The sequence below is a fragment of the Tachyglossus aculeatus genome, chromosome Y4, assembly GCF_015852505.1.
Source record: "Tachyglossus aculeatus isolate mTacAcu1 chromosome Y4, mTacAcu1.pri, whole genome shotgun sequence".
NCBI lineage: Eukaryota > Metazoa > Chordata > Mammalia > Monotremata > Tachyglossidae > Tachyglossus > Tachyglossus aculeatus.
Window position 1 is genome coordinate 11,235,279 of NC_052096.1, and position 22,201 is coordinate 11,257,479.

At 51.6% G+C, this 22,201-nt stretch overlaps 1 protein-coding gene across 4 annotated transcripts in view; it reads right to left on the minus strand.

Moving 5' to 3' along the window:
• Positions 1 to 12,974: 12,974 nt before the first annotated feature.
• GATAD2B (GATA zinc finger domain containing 2B) overlaps positions 12,975 to 22,201 on the minus strand; it is a 36,047-nt gene continuing 26,820 nt past the window's right edge. For 3 of the 4 annotated variants that reach the window (XM_038769017.1, XM_038769015.1, XM_038769014.1), the window contains 5 exons: positions 21,391 to 21,593; positions 19,963 to 20,073; positions 19,547 to 19,630; positions 13,248 to 13,365; positions 12,975 to 13,130 (listed from right to left, as the gene is read on the minus strand). In XM_038769017.1, the coding sequence (XP_038624945.1) occupies positions 12,997 to 13,130; positions 13,248 to 13,365; positions 19,547 to 19,630; positions 19,963 to 20,073; positions 21,391 to 21,593 (650 nt within the window). In that variant the 3' untranslated portion in view covers positions 12,975 to 12,996. The remainder of the gene's footprint in view (positions 13,131 to 13,247; positions 13,366 to 19,546; positions 19,631 to 19,962; positions 20,074 to 21,390; positions 21,594 to 22,201) is intronic. The other variant, XM_038769016.1, reaches the window with a different exon arrangement.

The following is a 22,201-nucleotide window of genomic DNA, read 5'->3' on the forward strand; positions in this document are numbered from 1 at the left end:
TCGGGAGCGCTCGAGAGAAGCAGCGTGGCTCAGTGGAAAGAGCCCGGGCTTGGGAGTCAGAGGTCATCATCAACATCAATCGTATTTATTGAGCGCTTACTGTGTGCAGAGCACTGTACTAAGCGTTTGGGAAGTACAAATTGGCAACATATAGAGACAGTCCCTGCCCAACAGTGGGCTCACAGTCTAAAAGGGGGAGACAGAGAACAAAACCAAACATACTAACAACATAAAATAAATAGAATAGATATGTACAAGTAAAATAAATAAATAGAGTAATAAATATGTACATGGGTTCTAATCCCGGCTCTGCCACTTGTCAGTTGGGTGACTTTGGGCAAGTCACTTCACTTCTATGGGCCTCAGTTCCCTCATCTGGAAAATGAGGATGAAGACTGAGCTCCCCCCGTGGGACAACCTGATCACCTTGTAACCTCCCCAGCGCTTAGAACAGTGCTTGGCACATAGTAAGCGCTTAACAAATGCCATCATTAACTGTACTTTCCAAGCGCTTAGTACTAGTGCTCCGCACCCAGTAAGCCCTCAATAGGACTGAAGGAATGCTTGAAGGACGATGAATAATAATAACGACATTTATTAAACACTTACTATATGCAAAGCACTGTTCTAAGCGCTGGGGAGGTTACAAGGTGAGCAGTTTGTCCCACGGGGGGGGGTCACAGTCTTCATCCCCATTTTACAGATGAGGTAACAGGCACAGAGAAGTTAAGTGACTTACCCAAATTCACCCAGCTGTCAAGTGGCGGAGCTAGGATTTGAACCCCTGACCTCTGATTCCAAAGCCCGGGCTCTTTCCACTGAGCCACGCTGCTTTCCCGATGAAACCCGGTGTTGGCAGGGATTGTCTCTCTTTATTGCTGAACTGTGCTTTCCAAGCGCTTAGTACAGTGTACTGCACCCAATAAGCGCTCAATACGACTGACTGATTGACTACTTGAGGGCCGATTTTCCCCAGCTGTGTCAGGGAGGGGAGGGGGCGGGTTTCCCGCGCCTGCGTGGCTTTCGGCCGCGCTCGCCCTCTGGCGGCCACGAGAGGAAGCGCCGCCTTCTGCCCGCCCCCGCTCGGCTAAGGTTCGGCTGATCGTGATTACGCATGCGCCTGCCCGCCCGGGCCCGGTGGGCGGGAAGACTCCTCCGCCAGCCAATGGGAGCGCGGGACGGGCCAAAGCCCGCCCCCCTCCCCTCGGCCCAGTCACTCATTCGTCCGTCAACCAGTCAATCAAGCAGTCCGCCTCTCCATCACTCAGTCCATCGGAGTCACCCGACCCTGACGAAGCAGAGCACTGTACTAAGCGCTTGGGAGCGTTTGTGAGAAGCAGCGTGGCTCAGTGGAAAGAGCCCGGGCTTGGGAGTCAGAGGTCATGGGTTCAAATCCCGGCTCCGCCACTTGTCAGCTGGGTGACTTTGGGCAAGTCACTTCACTTCTCTGGGCCTCAGTTCCCTCATCTGGAAAATGGGGATGATATCTGGGAAATGGGGATGAAAACCCTGAGCCCCCCGTGGGACAACCTGATCACCTTGTAACCTCCCCAGCGCTTACAACAGTGCTTTGCACATAGTAAGCGCTTAATCATCATCATCAATCGTATTTATTGAGTGCTTACTATGTGCAGAGCACTGTACTAAGCGCTTGGGAAGTACAAATTGGCAACACATAGAGACAGTCCCTACCCAACAGTGGGCTCACAGTCTAAAAGGGGGAGACAGAGAACAAAACCAAACATACCAACAAAATAAAATAAATAATAAATTCATTCAGTCGTATTTATTGAGCACTTACTGTGTGAAGAGCACTGTACTAAGCGCTTGGGAAGTATAAGTTGGCAACATATAGAGACGGTCCCTTCCCAACAGCGGGCTCACAGTCTAGAAGGGGTAGACAGACAACAAAACATATTAACAAAATAAAATAAATAGAATAAATATGTACAAGTAAAATAAACAGTAATGAATATGTACAAACATATATACAGGACAACTCATATATACACACACTCACAAACATATATATATATATATATATACACACACATCCATGTATGCATTTCACATAGTGATTGTTTAGGTCTAATGAAATATCATTGTCATGAAGCATTAATCAATGCCATCATTAACTGTACTTTCCAAGCGCTTAGTACTAGTGCTCTGCACCCAATAAGCCCTCAATAGGACTGACTGAATGCTTGAAGGGCGATGAAGCCCGGTAGGGGCAGGGATCGTCTCTTTATTGCTGAACTGTACTTTCCAATCAATCATCAATCATATTTATTGAGCGCTTACTGTGTGCAGAGCACTGTATTTAGAGCTTGGGAAGTCCAAGTTGGCAACATATAGAGACGGTCCCTACCCAACAGTGGGCTCACAGTCTAGAAGGGGGAGACAGAGAACAAAACCAAACATATTAACAAAATAAAATAAATAGAATAGATATGTACAAGTAAAATAAATAGAGTAATAAATATGTACAAACATATATACAGGTGCTGTGGGGAAGGCAAGGAGGTAAGACGGGGGGGGATGGGGAGGGGGACGAGGGGGAGAGGAAGGAGGGGGCTCAGTCTGGGAAGGCCTGAGCCCTTTCCAAGCGCTTAGTACAGTGCACTGCACCCAATAAGAGCTCAATATATATGACTTCTAGACTGTGAGCCCACTGTTGGGTAGGGACTGTCTCTATATGTTGCCAGCTTGTACTTCCCAAGCGCTTAGTACAGTGCTCTGCACACAGGAAGCGCTCAATAAATACGATTGATTGATTGATTGATTGATTGACTGACAATGAATGAATGAGTACTTGAAGGCCGATTTTCCCCAGCTGTGTCGGAGAGGGGAGGGGGCGGGTTTCCCGCGCCTGCGTGGCTTTCGGCCGCGCTCGCCCTCTGGCGGCCACGAGAGGAAACACCGCCTTCTGCCCCCCCCCCGCCCGGCGAAGGTTCGGCTGATCGTGACTACGCATGCGCCTGCCCCCCCTCCCGGGCCCGGTGGGCGGGAAGACTCCGACGCCAGCCAATGGGAGCGCGGGACGGCCCAAGGCCCGCCCCTCTCCCCTCAGCCCAGTCACTCATTCGTCCGTCAACCAGTCAATCAACCGTCCGTCACTCACTCAGTCCATCAGAGTCACCAGGCCCTGATTGGGGGCACAGCACTGGACTAAGCGCTTGGGAGCGTTCATTCAGTCATTCAGTCGTATTTATTGAACGCTTACCGTGTGCAGAGCACTGTACTAAGCGCTTGGGAAGTCCACGTGGGCAACATCTAGAGACGGTCCCTACCCAACAACGGGCTCCCAGTCTAGAAGGGGGAGACAGACGACAAAACCAAACATGGGGACGGGTGTCAAATCGTCAGAATAAATAGAAGTAAAGCTAGATGCACATCACTGGCAAAATAAATAGAATTGTAAATATGTACAAGCGTTCGAAAGAAGCAGCGTGGCTCAGTGGAACGATCCCGGGGTTGGGAGTCAGAGGTCATGGGTTCTAATCCCGACTGCCAGCTGTGTGACTTTGGACAAGTCACTTCACTTCTCTGGGCCTCAGTTCCCTCATCTGGAAAATGGGGATGAAGACTGGGAGCCCCATGGGGGACAACCTGATCTGCTTGTATCTCCCCCAGCGCTTAGAACAGTGTTTGGCACATAGTAAGCACTTAAGAAATACCAACATTATTATTATTCTCTGTGCCTCAGTTACCTCAGTGGAAAGAGCACGGGTTTGGGAGCCAGAGGTCGTGGGTTCTAATCCGGGTTCCGCCACTTGTCAGCTGGGTGACTTTGGACAAGTCACTTCACTTATCTGGGCCTCAGTTACCCTCTCTGTAAAATGGGGATGAAGACTGAGCCCCACGTGGGACAACCTGATCACCTTGAATCCCCCCAGTGCTTAGAACAGTGCTTTGCACATAATAAGCGCTTAAAAATGTCATTATTATTATTATTATTATTATTAAAATAGGGATTAAGACTGTGAGCCCCCCGTGGGACAACCTGACGACCTCGTAACCTCCCCAGCGCTTAGAACAGTGCTTTGCACATAGTAAGCACTTAACAAATGTCATCATTATTATTATTATTAAAATAGGGATTAAGACTGTGAGCCCCCCGTGGGACAACCTGATGACCTCGTAACCTCCCCAGCGCTTAGAACACTGCTTTGCACATAGTAAGCACTTAACAAATGTCATCATTATTATTATTATTAAAATAGGGATTAAGACTGTGAGTCCCCCGTGGGACAACATGATGACCTTGCAACCTCCCCAGCGCTTAGAACAGTGCTTTGCACGTAGTAAGCGCTTAACAAACCTCATTATAATTATTATTAAAATAGGGATTAAGACTGTGAGTACCCCGTGGGGCAACCTGATGACCTCGTAACCTCCCCAGCGCTTAGAACAGTGCTTTGCACATAGTAAGCACTTAACAAATGTCATTATTATTATTATTAAAATAGGGATTAAGACTGTGAGCCCCCCGTGGGACAACATGACGACCTTGCAACCTCCCCAGCGCTTAGAACAGTGCTTTGCACATAGTAAGCGCTTAACAAATCCCATTATAATTATTATTAAAATAGGGATTAAAACTGTGAGCCCCCCGTGGGCCAACCTAATGACCTCGTAACCTCCCCAGCGCTTAGAACACTGCTTTGCACATAGTAAGCACTTAACAAATGTCATCATTACTATTATTAAAATAGGGATTAAGACTGTGAGCCCCCCGTGGGACAACATGATGACCTTGTAACCTCCCCAGCGCTTAGAACAGTGCTTTGCACATAGTAAGCAGATGATAACAGACCCATTCCCTGCCCACAACCAGTTTACTAACAGGCGCGGAGACTATTTAGACTGTGCTTGGAGCATAGAAAGTGCTTAATAATAATAATAATAATGTTGGTATTTGTTAAGCGCTTACTATGTGCAAAGCATCATCATCAATCGTATCTATTGAGCGCTGACTATGTGCAGAGCACTGTACTAAGCGCTTGGGAAGTACAAATTGGCAACATCTAGAGACCGTCCCTACCCAACAGTGGGCTCACAGTCTAAAAGGGGGAGACAGAGAACAAAACCAAACATACTAATAAAATAAAACAAATAGAATAGATATGTACAAGTAAAATAAATAAATAAATAAATAAATAAAGTAATAAATATGTACAAAGCACTATTCTAAGCGCTGGGGGTAATGCAAGGAGATGAGGTTGTCCCATGGCAAATATCATTATTATTATTATTACTGGGCGCCGCATGTGGAACAGGGATTGTATCCGACCTGATTCACTTGGATCCACCCCGGTGCTTAACACATACGATAAAATTAAAAGAAAGGTAAACGACTCGCCCAAGGTCACTGTATCGCCTGTGTCTTTGGATCTGAGCCCTTTAAACACTCCATTATTCACCCCACAGCACTTGCATACAAATCCTCAGCTGTGAGCTCGTCGTGGGCAGGGATTGTCACTGTTTACTGTTGGATTGTCTCCCCAAGCGCTTAGTACAGTGCTCTGCACACAATAAGCACTTGATAAATACGACTGAATGGACGAATGAATGACCACAGGCTCCTGGTGAATAGAAAACACGTCTAACAACTCTATTATATTGATAGTACGACTGAATGAACATTGTTAGTGCTCAACATTGTAAGTACTCCTAAGTGCTCAGTACAGAGCTCCGCAGCAATTAAGCACCCGATACATACCGCTGATTGACTCATCAAAGTGTTGGAAACGGGATTAGAAACCAGGCCCTCCCCGACTCGCAGTCCTCAGTCCTTCCCAGCAGACACTTGGTGGAGGCGGAATTAGAACCCAGGTCCTTCCGACTCACAACAGACACCTGGCGGAGGTGGAATTAGAACCCAGGTCTTTCCGACCCACAACAGACACCTGGAGAAATCAGAATTAGAACCCAGGTCTTTCCGACCCAGAGCAGACACCTGGCGGAGGCAGAATTAGAACCCAGGTCCTTCTGCCCCACAGCAGACACCTGGCGGAGGCGGAATTAGAACCCAGGTCTTTCCGGCCCACAACAGACACCTGGCGGAGGCGGAATTAGAACCCAGGTCCTTCCGCCCCGCAGCAGACGCCTGGCGGAGGTGGAATTAGAACCCAGGTCCTTCCCACCCACAGCAGACACCTGGTGGAGGTGGAATTAGAACCCAGGTCCTTCTGCCCCACAGCAGACGCCTGGCGGAGGTGGAATTAGAACCCAGGTCCTTCTGACTCACAACAGACACCTGGAGAAATCAGAATTAGAACCCAGGTCCTTCCGACCCACAACAGACGCCTGGCGGAGGCGGAATTAGAACCCAGGTCCTTCCCACCCACAGCAGACGCCTGGCGGAGGTGGAATTAGAACCCAGGTCCTTCCGACCCGCAGCAGACGCCTGGTAGAGGTGAAATTAGAATCCAGGTCCTTCCGACCCACAGCAGACACCTGGCGGAGGCGGAATTAGAACCCAGGTCCTTCCGACCCACAGCAGACGCCTGGCGGAGGCGGAATTAGAACCCAGGTCTTTCCAACTCACAACAGACACCTGGAGGAGGCGGAATTAGAACCCAGGTCTTTCCGACCCACAACAGACACCTGGAGGGGGCGGAATTAGAACCCAGGTCCTTCCGACTGCCAGGCCCTAGCTCGGGGGGACCCGAGCTACTGGGTGCGTTACAGTCGGGTCCTGAAATCGAGATAAGACCCTAAAAGAGTGGGAGGGTGGGAGGCGAAGGGATTCCCACCCCATCCAGGGGTCTTCGCCGCCCCCCAACCCCCTTTTCCACCCACCTCCCTCCGACTCGTTTAGACTGTGAGCCCACTGTTGGGTAGGGACTATCTCTATGTTGCCAACTTGTACTTCCCAAGCGCTTAGTACAGTGCTCTGCACACAGTAAGCGCTCAATAAATACCATTGATTGATTGATTGATTGACCCCTCCCCAGAGCCAGCAGCAGCAGGCCCTCCAGGCCGGGCGGGGTCCCGGGACCCCCAAGCCGGCCACGGCAACTCACTTACCTTCCCTGGGCCTCAGTTTCCTCCTCTGGAAAATGGGGATGGAGACTGCGAGCCCCGCGTGGGACAGGGAGCGACTGCGGCCCACCCGACTGGCTCGGATCCACCCCGGCGCCTAGTACAGTGCCCGGCACAGAGTAAGCGCTTAAGAGAGCTCACCTCCTCCAGGAGGCCTTCCCAGACTGAGCCCCCTCCCCATTCCCCCCGCCTTACCTCCTTCCCCTCCCCACAGCACCTGTATATGTTTGTACAGATTTATTCTATTTATTTGATTTTGTTAATATGTTTTCTTTTGTTCTCTGTCTCCCTCTTCTAGACTGTGAGCCCGTTGTGGGGTAGGGACCGACTCTAGATGTTGCCAACTTGTACTACAGTGCTCTGCACACAGTAAGCGCTCAATAAATGCGATTGAATGAATGAATGAATGAACAAATACCACAATTAGGATTATTTTGATTAGCGTCCCTCTAGTCGGGCGTGGGGGCGGTGGGGTGGCCGCCTTGGACTTCCCAAGCGCTTAGTCCAGTGCTCTGCACACAGTAATAATAATGCTAATAATAATAATGGTATTTGTTAAGCATACTATGTGCAAAGCACTGTTCTAAGCACTGGAGGGATACAAGGTGATCAGGTTGTCCCACGTGGGGCTCAGTCAATCCCCATTTTACAGATGAGGTAACTGAGGCACAGAGAAGTTAAGTGACTTGCCCAAAGTCACATAGCTGACAATTGGCAGGGACGGGATCTGAACCCATGACCTCTGACTCCAAAGCCCGGGCTCTTTCCACTGAGCCACGCGGCTTCTCTAGATGTTGCCAACTTGTACTACAGTGCTCTGCACACAGTAAGCGCTCAATAAATGCGATTGAATGAATGAACGAATGAACAAATACCGCAATTAGGATTATTATGATTAGCGTCCCTTTAGTCAGGCGGTGGGGTGGCCGCCTTGGACTTCCCAAGCGCTTAGTCCAGTGCTCCGCACACAGTAAGCGCTCAATAAATGCGATTGAGTGAATGAATGAATGAAAGTAAGCGCTCAATAAATACGATTGAATGAATGAATGAATAAACACGATTGCTTGAATGAATGAATGAGGGGGGGAAAGGGGGGTTTTAGGGGAAAGGTCAGGATGGAGCCCCCTCCCCAATTTCCCCTGCCGGAAGCGGAAGCCGGGCAGTGGCCTGGGGGCCTAGAGGTGAAAGGTCACCAGGTCACCATGGGGACGGGGGGAGGGGGGGGTCCTGCCCGACGACCCCCTCCTCACCTATCGAAATCGGCTCCACTTCCAAATCCCCATCACGGCCAAGAGCCCCCCACCAAGGAAGCCGCCTTAATCGCTTTGTAATAATAATAATTAATAATAATAATTACGGTATTTGTTAAGCCAGGTTACTATGTGCCAAGCACTGTTCTAAGCACTGGGGGAGATACAATAATAATAATAATAATAATAATAATAATAATGGCATTTGTTAAGCGCTTACTATGTGCCACGCACTGTTCTAAGCGCTGGGGGAGATACAAGTTCATCAGGTTGTCCCACATTGGGCTCACAGTCTCAGTCCCCATTTTCCAGATGAGGTAACTGAGGCCCAGAGAATAATAATGATAATAATGGCATTTGTTAAGCGCTTACTATGTGCCATGCACTGTTCATTAAGGTCTTCAGGTTGTCCCACATTGGGCTCACAGTCTTAGCCCCCATTTTCCAGATGAGGTAACAGAGGCCCAGAGAATAATAATAATGATAATAATAATAATAATAATAATAATAATGGCATTTGTTAAGCGCTTACTATGGGCCACGCACTGTTCTAAGTGCTGGGGGAGATACAAGTTCATCAGGTTGTCCCACACTGGGCTCAGTCTCAGTCCCCATTTTCCAGATGAGGTAACTGAGGCCCAGAGAAAAATAATAATAATAATGGCATTTGTTAAGTGCTTACTATGTGCCACGCACTGTTCATTAAGGTCTTCAGGTTGTCCCACATCGGGCTCACAGTCTCAGTCCCCATTTTCCAGGTGAGGTAACTGAGGCCCAGAGAATAATAATAATAATAATGACATTTGTTAAGCACTTACTATGTGCCACGCACTGTTCTAAGCGCTGGGGGAGATACAAGGTCATCAGGTTGTCCCACATTGGGCTCACAGTCTCAGTCCCCATTTTCCAGATGAGGTAACTGAGGCCCAGAGAATAATAATAATAATAATGGCATTTGTTAAGCGCTTACTATGTGCCACACACTGTTCTAAGCACTGGGGGAGATACAAGGTCATCAGGTAACTGAGGCCCAGAGAATAATAATAATAATGGCATTTGTTAAGCGCTTACTATGTGCCACACACTGTTCTAAGCGCTGGGGGAGATACAAGGTGATCAGGTTGTCCCACATTGGGCTCACAGTCTTAGTCCCCATTTTCCAGATGAGGTAACTGAGGCCCTGAGAATAATAATAATAATAATAATAATAATAATAATAATGATGGCATTTGTTAAGTGCTTACTCTGTGCCACGCACAGTTCTAAGTGCCGGGGGAGTACAAGGTAATCAGGTTGTCCCACATGGAGCTCACAGTCTTAATCCCCATTTTACAGACGAGGGAACTGAGGCACAAAGAAGTGACTTGCCCAAAGTCACACAGCTGACAAGCGGCGGAGTAGGGGTTTGAACCCATGACCTCTGACTCCAAAGCCTGGGCTCTTTCCACTGGGCCACGCTGCTTCTCTGCAGAGAAGTGACTTCTCTAATAATAAAATAATAATAATAATGATGGCATTTGTTAAGCGTTTACTATGTGCCACGCACTGTTCTAAGCGCTGGGGCAGATACAGGGTGATTAGGTTGTCCCACATGGAGCTCACAGTCTTAATCCCCATTTGACAGATGAGGGAACTGAGGCCCAGAGAAGTGAAGTGACTTACCCAAAGTCACCCAGCTGACAAGTGGCGGCGCCGGGATTCGAACCTCCGACCTCCGACTCCCAAGCCCGGGCTCTTGTCACTCGGCCCTGCTGCTTGAGACCCTCTCCCCCCCAAAAAAAACACTGCAGTAGACCCCCTCCCAACCACCCCGCCCGTCATGTCGGGGATAATTACCAGAATAACAATCATAAAGATGGTATTTGTTAAGCGCTTCCAAAGTTGCCAACTTGTACTTCCCGAGCGCTTAGTCCAGTGCCCTGCACACAGTAAGCACTCAATAAATCCGATTTATTGATTGATTGATGTTCCAGGTAGTGTGCCAATCAATCCATCGTATTTATTGAGCGCTTACTGTGTGCAGGGCACTGGACTAAGCGCTCGGGAAGTACAAGTTGGCAACATATAGAGACAGTCGGGCCGGAGAGGGGGATTTGGGGGCCCACCGACCCGGCCCGGCCGCAGGGGACTGCCCTGGATGACCTCCTGCCTCCCCCCCCCCCCCCAACGAGGCCCTCCCCCAGCCATCCGCGACAGGCGGGAGTAGAAAGCATTCATCTCTTTATTAAACATAGCTTGCAAGTGATAAATATTACAAAGTTTTTTTTTTCCAACCTTTTTCCAAAAATTAGCTTATCGTGCTTGCCTCCCCGCTCCGTCCCTCCCCCACCAGGCCGGAGATCAGGGCGCCCCCCCCCACCCCTTAATTCCCCCTGCTCCCACCCACCCCCCAAACTCAAACACCACGCAGAAAAGGGGTTTTGTTGTTTTTTTTTGTTGCTGTCGTTTTCAGTTTTCTTAAGAAAAGTGGAAAGGGAGGATTTGGGGCGCCAGCCCCAACAACTGGCCCCGCTGACCCTTAAGCTGGGGCCAAAGGGGGGGGGGCCCCTCCACCCCCTCCCCTCCCCCGGGGGGGGGTCCCCAAAAGTGGGGAGGGGGGGCTGCTGAGGAAGAAGGTGTCACAGCACGTGTTGTTGTATAACGGTATATTGTGTGTACATGCTGACGACGGCCAGAGAGGAGGAGAGAACAGTGCAAATACAGTTACAGACCAATAATACTCGGTTTCAGGGACCCCCACCCTCCTCGGGCTGGCTGCTGGTGGCCGGGGGGGGGGGGGGGGGGGGGAAGGAAAGGGGTCCAAAGGGGGAGGGGGGCAAGGCACAGTTTGGGGGGGGGGGATGACAGACAGGTGGCATCTGCACGGGAGGGGGGAGAGGGAGGGTCTCCCCCAGCCCCCCTCCACGGATCATACACAGGACGGACACGGTACAGAATGACGTCACACAGCATCACAATATCCATGGTGGGGGGGTGGGGGGCGGGAGAACGACCCCTTTTTTTTTTTTGTCGGTGGTTTTTGTTTTTTTCCCCTTTTTTTCTACACAATGTACAGTTCCCGGTGGTTTTTTTTTTGTGGCTTTTTTTTTTTGTTTTGTTTTTTTGTCCTTAAATGGGTCAAAGAAAGAGCTTATATACATTGAACGGGTTTCTTGTTCTAGCATGTCGGCGGCAAATATTATCACCCTAATGGGGAGGGTCTGGGGGTGGGGGGGCCGGGCTGGGGGGGGGGGGAAATGAATCCAACACGAAAAGTAAAATAGCAAGAAGCGTCTTTACAAAGCGGCTGTCTAGCTGTCTCCTTTAAAAATAAAAAAAAAATTAAACAAAAATAGACAAACCCCGCCCCCCCCACCCCCAAAAAGAAGTCAGGGTTGGGTTGGGGGGGAGGGGGCGGTCTCTCTGGGCCTTGGAAAACTGGGGGGGGGGTGATCCCGGGAATTCTGGGCGGGAGGGGCTGGGAAGAGAGGGAAAAAGGAGGGGGCGGTGGGAGGGGCTGGGAACAGCCGGGGGGGGGAGGCGGGAGGGGCTGGGAAGAGCGGGGGCAGCGGCGGCGGGAGGTGCGGGAACAGCCGGGGCGTCCCTCCCCCGCCCCCGCGCGGCTGCGGCCGGTATTGCACATTCGCACCAGCTCTTCCCGCCCCCCCCCCCGCGCCGCGCGCCCACTGCGCCTGCGCGCCTCCGGGCGCCACGAAGACCCGGCCCGGACTCCGCTCCCCGCCCCGGACGGGATCCCACCCAACCATTTGAGGGGTGGGGGGCGGCTAAAACGTTCCCGAGAGAGAGAGCTCGGACAGGGAGGGTGGGGAGGGGGCTGAGAGGCATAAGAATATATATTTATATATATATAATATATATATATATGGATACAGAGAGAGAATTTTTAAATGATTCCGGCCCGAGGGGGATGACGGGCCCATCATGAACCCCACTTTCCCCCCCGACACACACACCTCCCTCCCTAAGTGCTCGTTGAATTGGGGAGGGGGGGTCCCCCTTGGCTTATCCCAGCCTTCCCGTGGGCTGTGCAGTCTTTACAAAGTGCCTTTACAGTCTTCAGATGGGGAAGGTGGGTGGGGGGCGGCGGGGCGGGCCCCTGGGCAAGCCCGGGACCCTCCTCCGGCCCAGGTGGCAGGCGCAGGGGATGGGGAGCACCCCGTTAGGCCCGGGAGTGTCACCTCCCACCCCCCAGCATTTCTCGGGCCTGCCGTCCCGTCCCGCTGCGGACCCCCGGAGCCCCCCGCCCTCGCCGGACAAACGCAGCCACGCGAGGGCCTGGTGTTGGTTTGAGTCGACGTCATTTAAAGAATGGAAAAGGGGGGCTTGAGGTTGAGAGACAGGCAGAGACAGAGAGAGATAGAGAGAGATAGAGAGAGAGAGATGGCGGCTGGGAGGCTGAGTGGGGGGCCGGCGCGGGAAGGCCCCGCTCTCCGGCCAGGAGGAAAACGGATGGGTGGCCGCCCGTGGGCTGGGGGAGAGCGTCGGGGGCGATGGCTGGGGAGGGGGCACACGCCTCCGGCCCCCAACCCTCCCGCAGAGCCGGGACCAGGAGAGGGGGCCGAGCAGGTGTCGTCGGGGGGGGTTTCTATTATCCGGTCATTTTTCCGTGTGGAGCAGGCACCAGTAACGGGACCGCATGCGGCAGGGAGGGGTCCGGGGGCTGGGGGGGGTGGGAGGGTCCGGGGGTCTGGGGCTGGGGCTATTTCTGTCCGCTGATGGACTGCGATATAGAGCGGGGCGGGATCATGTCCAGCAGGTATTCCCGCTGCCGGTCCGCCAGGCTGGGGGTTTTGTGGCCTCCGATGCCCGTGTTCAGGTAAGCGATGTTGACACCTAGGCACGGGGTGGGGCGGCCCGGGGGTCAGCGCGGCGCGGCTCGCCCCCGCCTCGCCCCGGCGGTGCCCCCCGCCCTGCCCGGTCCCCGCCAGCCCCCGGCTGCCCCTCGCCTACCTGGCATGCCGAGGAGGCCGCCCGCCACCGACAGCTGAGGCGCCTGTGCGAAGTTGGAGAGCATGGAGCGGGCGGAGGTGGGGACCCCGCGCTGCAGAGAGCTCTGGGGCTGGGGGGCCTGCGGGGCGGGAGGGCGATAAGAACGGTCATCACAACGACTATGGCATCCGCTAAGCGCTTCCGAAGCCGCCCGGCACCGTTCCGAGCGCTTTTATTGAGCGCTTACTAGGTGCAGAGCACTGTACTAAGCGCTTGGGAAGTACAAATTGGCAACGTAGAGAGACGGTCCCTACCCAACAGCAGGCTCACGGTCTAAAAAGGGGAGACGGAGAACCAAACCATACTAACAAAATAAAATAAATAGAATAGATATGGACACAAGAGAAGCAGCGCGGCCCGGTGGGAAGAGCCCGGGCTTTGGAGTCGGGAGGTCGTGGGTTCAGATCCCGGCTCCGCCAACTGTCAGCTGGGTGGCTTTGGGCAAGCCGCTTGATTTCCCTGGGCCTCAGTTACCTCCATCTGTAAGATGGGGATTAAGCATGCGGGGGCAACCGGATCGCCTTGTAACCTCCCCAGCGCTTGGAACAGTGCTTTGCACATAGTAAGCGCTTAATAAGCGCTTAGCACAGTGCTCTGCACACAGTCAGCGCTCAATAAATACGACTGATGATGATGATGATGGTTCCAAAATAGTCTGCGGTGGTTGAACCTTCAAGCATTCTCTTTCCTCTGCTAAGACTAAATCTGACCCCGATAACCCATCGGCTTGGCAAACAGCCTTCCTTGCCAGCTGGCATACAGCTGAGGAATAGGCTAGTCCCTTTCACATAAGCATAGCAAAAATATTAAATGATTTTCCTTTGGACCTTGAAAAAAAAATAATAATAAATAAATAAAATGCCATTGTTATTATTACAGGGTAATCGGGCTGTCCTACGTGGGGGCTCGCAGTCTTCCTTCCCATTTGACAGATGGGGTCGCTGAGGCCCGGAGAAGTCAGGTGGCTCGGCCGAGGTCACGCGGCGGACGAGAGGCGGAGCCGGGATTAGAACCCAGGGCCTCGGACTGGCAGACCCGGGCTCTTTCCACTAAGCCACACTGCTCCGCTAGCTCTCTTCCTCCCTTCAAGGCCCTGCTGAGAGCTCACCTCCTCCAAGAGGCCTTCCCAGACTGAGCCCCTTCCTTCCTCTCCCCCTCGTCCCCCTCTCCATCCCCCCATTTTACCTCCTTCCCTTCCCCACAGCACCTGTATATATGGATATATGTTTGTACATATTTATTCCTCTATTTATTTATTTATTTTACTTGTACATACCTATTCTATTTATTTTATTTTATTTTGTTAGTATGTTTGGTTATGTTCTCTGTCTCCCCCTTTTAGACTGTGAGCCCACTGTTGGGTAGGGACTGTCTCTATATGCTGCCAATTTGTACTTCCCAAGCGCTTAGTACAGTGCTCTGCACATAGTAAGTGCTCAATAAATACGATTGATTGATTGATTGATTGATTGATTGCTCCGGGTGGGTGGTCTGACCCTGGGGGGGATGGGGTGCCGGGGCGGGGGAGGTTGACACACACATCTCTAAAACCCTCCCTCACCCACCACCCCAACTTATTTATCTGTATTAATGTCCGTCTCCCCCTTCTCCGGACTCTAAGCTCACTGCGGGCAGGGAACGTGTCCGTTTACTGCCGTACTGCACAGTCCCAAGCGCTTACTACAGTGCTCCGCACACAGGCAGCGCTCCATAAATACACGGCATAGTGGGTAGACCGTAGGCCTAGGAGTCACAGGGTCATAGTAAATAAATAATGATGGCATTTGTTAAGCGCTTACTATGTGCAAAGCACTGTTCTAAGCGCTGGGGAGATTATAAGATGATTGGGTTGTCCCACATAATAGTAATAATGGCATTTATTAAGCGCTTACTATGTGCAAAACAAAACATGTGGGCAGGTGTCAAGTCAGAATAAATAGAAGTAAAGCTAGATAATAATAATAATAATAATGATGGCATTTGTTAAGTGCTTACTATGTGCAAAGCACTGTTCTAAGCGCTGGGGAGATTATAAGATGATTGGGTTGTCCCACATAATAATAATAATGGCATTTATTAAGCGCTTACTATGTGCAAAACAAAACAAAACGTGGGCAGGTGTCAGAATAAATAGAAGGCTACATAATAATAATAATAATAATAATAATAATAATGATGGCATTTGTTAAGCGCTTACTATGTACAAAGCACTGTTCTAAGTGCTGGGGAGATCATAAGATGATTGGGTTGTCCCACAATAATAATAATAGCATTTATTAAGCGCTTACTATGTGCAAAAAACAAAACATGTGGACAGGTGTCAAGTCGTCAGAATAAATAGAAGCTAGATGATAATAATAATGATGGCATTTGTTAAGCGCTTACTATGTGCAAAGCACTGTTCTAAGCGCTGGGGAGACTATAAGATGATTGGCTTGTCCCACATAATAATGATAATGGCATTTATTAAGCGCTTACTATGTGCAAAACAAAACAAAACACGTGGGCAGGTGTCATCAGAATAAATAGAAGTGAAGCTAGATAATAATAATAATAATGATGGCATTTGTTAAGCGCTTACTATGTGCAAAGCACTGTTCTAAGCGCTGGGGAGACTATAAGATGATTGGCTTGTCCCACATAATAATGATAATGGCATTTATTAAGCGCTTACTATGTGCAAAACAAAACAAAACACGTGGGCAGGTGTCATCAGAATAAATAGAAGTGAAGCTAGATAATAATAATAATAATGATGGCATTTGTTAAGCGCTTACTATGTGCAAAGCACTGTTCTAAGCGCTGGGGAGATTATAAAATGATTGGGTTGTCCCACATAATAATAATAATGGCATTTATTAAGCGCTTACTGTGTGCAAAACAAAACAAAACATGGGCAGGTGTCAGAATAAATAGAAGTAAAGCTAGATAATAATAATAATAATAATGATGGCATTTGTTAAGCGCTTACTATGTGCAAAGCACTGTTCTAAGCTCTGGGGAGATTATAAAATGACTGGGTTGTCCCACATAATAGTAATAATGGCATTTATTAAGCGCTTACTATGTGCAAAACAAAACATGTGGACAGGTGTCAAGTCGTCAGAATAAATAGAAGCTAGATAACAATAATGATGGCATTTGTTAAGCGCTTACTATGTGCAAAGCACTGTTCTAAGCGCTGGGGAGATTATAAGATGATTGGGTTGTCCCACATAATAATAATGGCATTTATTAAGCACTTACTATGTGCAAAACAAAACATGTGGACAGGTGTCATCAGAATAAATAGAAGTGAAGCTAGATAATAATAATAATAATGATTGCATTTGTTAAGCACTTACTATGTGCAAAGCACTGTTCTGAGTGCTGGGGAGATTATAAGATGATTGGGTTGTCCCATAAAATAATAATAATGGCATTTATTAAGCGCTTACTATGTGCAAAAAACAAAACAAAATGTGGGCAGGCGTCAAGTCGTCAGAATAAATAGAAGTAAAACTAGATAATAATAATAATAATAATGATGGCATTTGTTAAGCGCTTACTATGTGCAAAGCACTGTTCTGAGCGCTGGGGAGATTATAAGATGATTGGGTTGTCCCACATAATAATAATAATGGCATTTATTAAGCGCTTACTATGTACAAAAAACAAAACATGGGCAGGTGTCAAGTCGTCAGAATAAATAGAAGTAAAGCTAGATAATGATAATAATAATAATGATGGCATTTGTTAGGCGCTTACTATGTGCACAGCACTGTTCTGAGCGCTGGGAGGGGGATGCAAGGCGATCAGGTTGTCCCACGTGGGGCTCACAGTCTTCATCCCCATTTTACAGATGAGGTCACTGAGGCTCAGAGAAGTTAAGTGACTTGCCCAAGGTCACACAGCAGATACGTGGCGGAGCCGGGATTCGAACCCATGACCTCAGACTCCCAAGCCCGGGCTCTCTCCACTGAGCCACGCTGCTTCTCATGGGTTCTAATTCCGGCTCCGCCACTCGCCTGCGTTGTGACCGTGGGCAGGTCACTTCGCTGGGCCTCAGTTCCCTCATCTGTAAAATGGGGATGAAGACTGTGAGCCCCCCGTGGGACAACCTGATCACCTTGGAACCTCCCCAGCGCTTAGAACAGTGCTTGGCACATAGTAAGCGCTTCTAGACTGTGCGTCCCGCATGGGACGGGGACTGACTGTGTCCAACCCGATTTGCTTGGATCCACCCTGCACTTAGTACAGAGCCTGGCATCATCATCATCATCAACAATCGTATTTATTGAGCGCTTACTATGTGCAGAACACTGGCACAGAGCAAGCGCTAACAGATGCCATATTTGTTAGCTGAGAGGCGGCGTGGCTCAGTGGAAAGAGCCCGGGCTTTGGAGTCGGAGGTCACGGGTTCAAATCCCAGCTCCGCCAACTGTCAGATGTGTGACTCTGGGCAAGTCACTTCACTTCTCTGGGCCTCAGTTCCCTCATCTGTCAAATGGGGATGAAGACTGGGAGCCCCCTATGGTGCAACCTGATCACCTTGTAACCTCCCCAGCGCTTAGAACAGTGCTTTGCACATAGTAAGCGCTTCCAGACTGTGAGCCCACCGTTGGGTAGGGACCGTCCCTATATGTTGCCAATTTGTACTTCCCAAGCGCTTAGTACAGTGCTGTGCACACAGTAAGTGCTCAATAAATACAATTGAATGAATGAATGAATGAATGCCATCATTATTATTATTATTTTTATTATTCTCTGTGCCCCAGTTCCCTCATCTGTAACATGGGGATTAAGACTATGAGCCCCACGTGGGACAACCTGATTACTTTGTTACCTCCCCAGTGCTTAGAACAGTGCTTTGCACATAGTAAGCGCTTCCAGACTGTGAGCCCACTGTTGGGTAGGGACCGTCCCTATATGTTGCCAATTTGTACTTCCCAAGCGCTTAGTACAGTGCTGTGCACACAGTAAGCGCTCAATAAATACGACTGAATGAAAGAATGCCATTATTATTATTATTTTCTGTGCCCCAGTTACCTCATCTGTAAAATGGGGATGAAGACTGTGAGCCCCCTATGGTGCAACCTGATCACCTTGTAACCTCCTCAGCGCTTAGAACAGTGCTTTGCACATAGCGCTTCTAGACTGTGAGCCCACTGGTGGGTAGGGACCGCCTCTGTATGTTGCCAACTTGTACTTTCCAAGCGCTTAGTACAGTGCTCTGCACACAGTAAGCGCTCAATAAATACGACTGAATGAACTTAACAAGCATCATACTTATTATTACTATTAGCAGCCCGGGGCTGGGAGTCAAAAGGCTCTGAGTTCTAATCCCAGCTCCACCCCACGTCTGCAGTGCGACCTTGGGTAAGTCACTTCTTAGAGAAGCAGCGTGGCTCAGTGGAAAGAGCCCGGGCTTGGGAGTCAGAGGTCAAGGGTTCAAATCCCGCACACAGTAAGCGCTCAATAAACACGATTGAATGAATAAATGCCATCACTATTATTATTATTCTCTGTGCCCCAGTTCCCTCATCTGCAAAATGGGGATTAAGACTGTGAGCCCCCCGTGAGACAACCTGATTACTCCGTTACCTCCCCAGTGCTTAGAACAGTGCTTTGCACATAGTAAGCGCTTCCAGACTGTGAGCCCACTGTTGGGTAGGGACCGTCTCTATATGTTGCCAACTTGGACTTCCCAAGCGCTTAGTACAGTGCTGCGCACACAGTAAGTGCTCAATAAATACGATTGAATGGATGAATAAATGCCATCATTATTATTATTATTCTCTGTGCCCCAGTTCCCTCATCTGTAAAACGGGGATTAAGACTGTGAGCCCCACGTGGGACAACCTGATTACTCCGTTACCTCCCCAGCGCTCAGAACAGTGCTTTGCACGTAGTAAGCGCTTAGTAAATGCCATCATCATCATCATTATTATTATTAATAAATACAATCGGCTGAGTGAACGAATGCTCCCCTGCCGATCCGGCCTCTTCGCCTGTGGGCCTCCTCGCTGTCCTCCCTGCCTCCCGTCTCTTCCTCTTCCATTCCGGACTTGGCTCTTTGGCCCGGATCATTTTTCCGAAATGGGTTCAGCCTGCCTCCCCTCTCCTCGAGGAAGTCCAGGGGTCGCCCCTCCACCCCCGCGTCCCCTCCTCGCCCTCGGCGCCCCCCGTCACCTTGCCCGCTCCGAGCTCGCCCGGCCGATCTCCCGCCCCCCGCCCCAGCCCGCGCGCTGCGTCCGCTCCGTCGCCGGCAGCCCGCTCACCTCTTTCCCTCGCCGCCGACCCCCTGTCCGCGCACTCCCTCTGGCCTGTTGTACTGTACTCTCCCCAGAGTTTAGTACAGTGCTCTGCACACGGTAAGCGCTCAATAAATACGACAATAAACGAATGGAACTCCCTCCCCCTTCACGCCTGACAGACCGCCGCTCTCCCCGACTTCAAAACCCGCCCGATCGGTGAATCGTAGCGCTCTGCGCACGGGAAGCGCTCAATCAAGACGACTGACTTTGTAAAAGCACACCTCCTCCAGGAGGCCCTCCCCGACTAAGCCTTCGTCTCCCTGACTCCCCGCTGGGTGAGTCCCCTATGCGCTCGGCCCCGTCCCCCGCCGGCCGGCCCGCCCGCCCGCCGGCCCGCCCGCCCTCCGGCCCGCCCGCCGGCCCGCCCGCCGGCCGCTGACCTGGCGGAGCGTGTGGTGTCTCATGATGGTCTCTTGTTTAGCGACGCTGGAGCCGGCCGGGGCGGTGGTGGGGGACAGGGCCCCCTGCTGCTGTAACCGCTGCTCGATCTCCTGCGGGAGCGGGGTTTGGGGGGTTCGGGGGGTTCGGGGGGGGGGGGGGGGTCAGTTTGGACGAACCTCCCTCCCTCCCCGCCCCCAGTTTGGGGTGGACCTGCTTCCGGCAGAGCGGGGAAGAAGCCAGCCTCCCACTCCTCCTCCTCCTTCCGCTCCACCTCCTCTTCCTCCTTCCACTCCTCCTCCTCCCGCTCCACCTCCTCTTCCTCCTTCCACTCCTCCTCCTCCCGCTCCACCTCCTCTTCCTCCTTCCACTCCTCCTCCTCCCGCTCCACCTCCTCTTCCTCCTTCCACTCCTCCTCCTCCCGCTCCACCTCCTCTTCCTCCTTCCACTCCTCCTCCTCCCGCTCCACCTCCTCTTCCTCCTTCCACTCCTCCTCCTCCCACTCCACCTCCTCTTCCTCCTTCCACTCCTCCTCCTCCTCCCGCTCCACCTCCTCTTCCTCCTTCCACTCCTCCTCCTCCCGCTCCACCTCCTCTTCCTCCTTCCACTCCTCCTCCTCCTCCCGCTCCACCTCTTCTTCCTCCTTCCACTCCTCCTCCTCCCACTCCACCTCTTCCTCTTTCCACTCCTCCTCCTCCTTCCACTCCTCCTCCTCCTGCTCCACCTCCTCTTCCTCCTTCCACTCCTCCTCCTCTTCCTCCTTCCACTCCTCCTTCTCCCGCTCCACCTCCTTATCCTCTTCCTACTCCTCCCTCCTCCTCTCAATCCACTCCCGTCATCCTCCTCCCGCCCCTCCACCTCTTCCCCTCCTCCTCCTCCCTCCTGATCCTCCTCTCCTCCTCTACCTCTTCATACTCCTCCTTCCTCCTCCCACTCCACATCCTCCTCCAGCTCCACCTCCTCTTCCTTGTTCTCCTCCTCCTCCCTCCTGATCCTCCTCCCGCTCCACCTCCTCCTCTTTCCTCTCCTCCTCCACCTCCTCATGGTCCTCCTTCCTCCTCCAGCTCCACATCCTCATCCCGCTCCACATCCTCCCACTCCACGTCCTCTTCCTCCCACCTCCTTCCTCCTCCTCCCTCCTGACCCTCCTCCTCTCCCTCCTCATATTCCTCCTTCCTCCTCCACTCCACATCCTCATCCCATTCCACATCCTCATCCTCCCACTCCACCTCCTCTTCCTCCCACCTCCTCCTCTCCCTCCTCATATTCCTCCCTCCTCCTCCCACTCCACCTCTTCCTCCCACCTCCTTCCTGACCCTCCTCCTCCCTCTCCTCCTCCACCTCCTCATAGTCCTCCTTCCTCCTCCCACTCCACCTCCTCCTCCTCCTCCTCCTCCCACCCCACTTCCTTCTCCGGCGGCGGCCCCCACCTGCTCCTGCTGCAGGGCCTTGACGAAGGCGTTCTTGAGCCGGTTGGTGTGCTCCGCCTTGAGGGCCTTCTTCTGGTTGGAAGTCATGCACTGCTCGCACAGGATCTTCCCCGTCTTCTCCTGCTTCCAGTGCGGGGTGAAGTCCGTGCGGCACTGGGCACACACGAACGGCTCCACCCGCAGGAACGAGGCGCACCCTTTCCCTGCGGCGAGGGGGCACGCGCCCGTCAGGGCACGGGGTGGGGGACGGGGGCAACCCCCCCCCAACCCCCGGACCACCACCACCACCCCGCACGCTCTCCCGTCCCACTCCCACCCTGTCCCTGGCCCAACGGGAGCAAGAACCAGAGGCGATGCAGCGAGAGGGATCGGGGGCTAGACTGTCCCGGCAGAGGTTAGCGAGATGGAGGGGGGGGGACGAACCCAGTGGTGAGGGAGAGGCTGGAGGTGGGTGGACTGGACAGGCACGGAGACTCTTCTGAACTTTAACCTTATTACAGGCAGGGAACTGGCGTGTATATTGTTCTACTGGACTCTCCCAAGTGCTTAGTACAGTGCTCCGCACACAGTAAGCGCTCAATAAATACAACGGACCGACTGCCCAGAGGAGTGGGCTCAACGAAACAGCTCCTCTCTTCTCCTACCACACACCACCCCGCCGAAGGAATCCAGACATTTCTTCGGGTGGGGTGCGAGGAGGGATGCACTTATGGACGGAGACTCTCTCCCCAGGACCCCGCACGGCCAAATGGAGTCTTTCTCTAATAATAATAATGGCATTTATTAAGCGCTTCCTATGTGCCAAGCACCG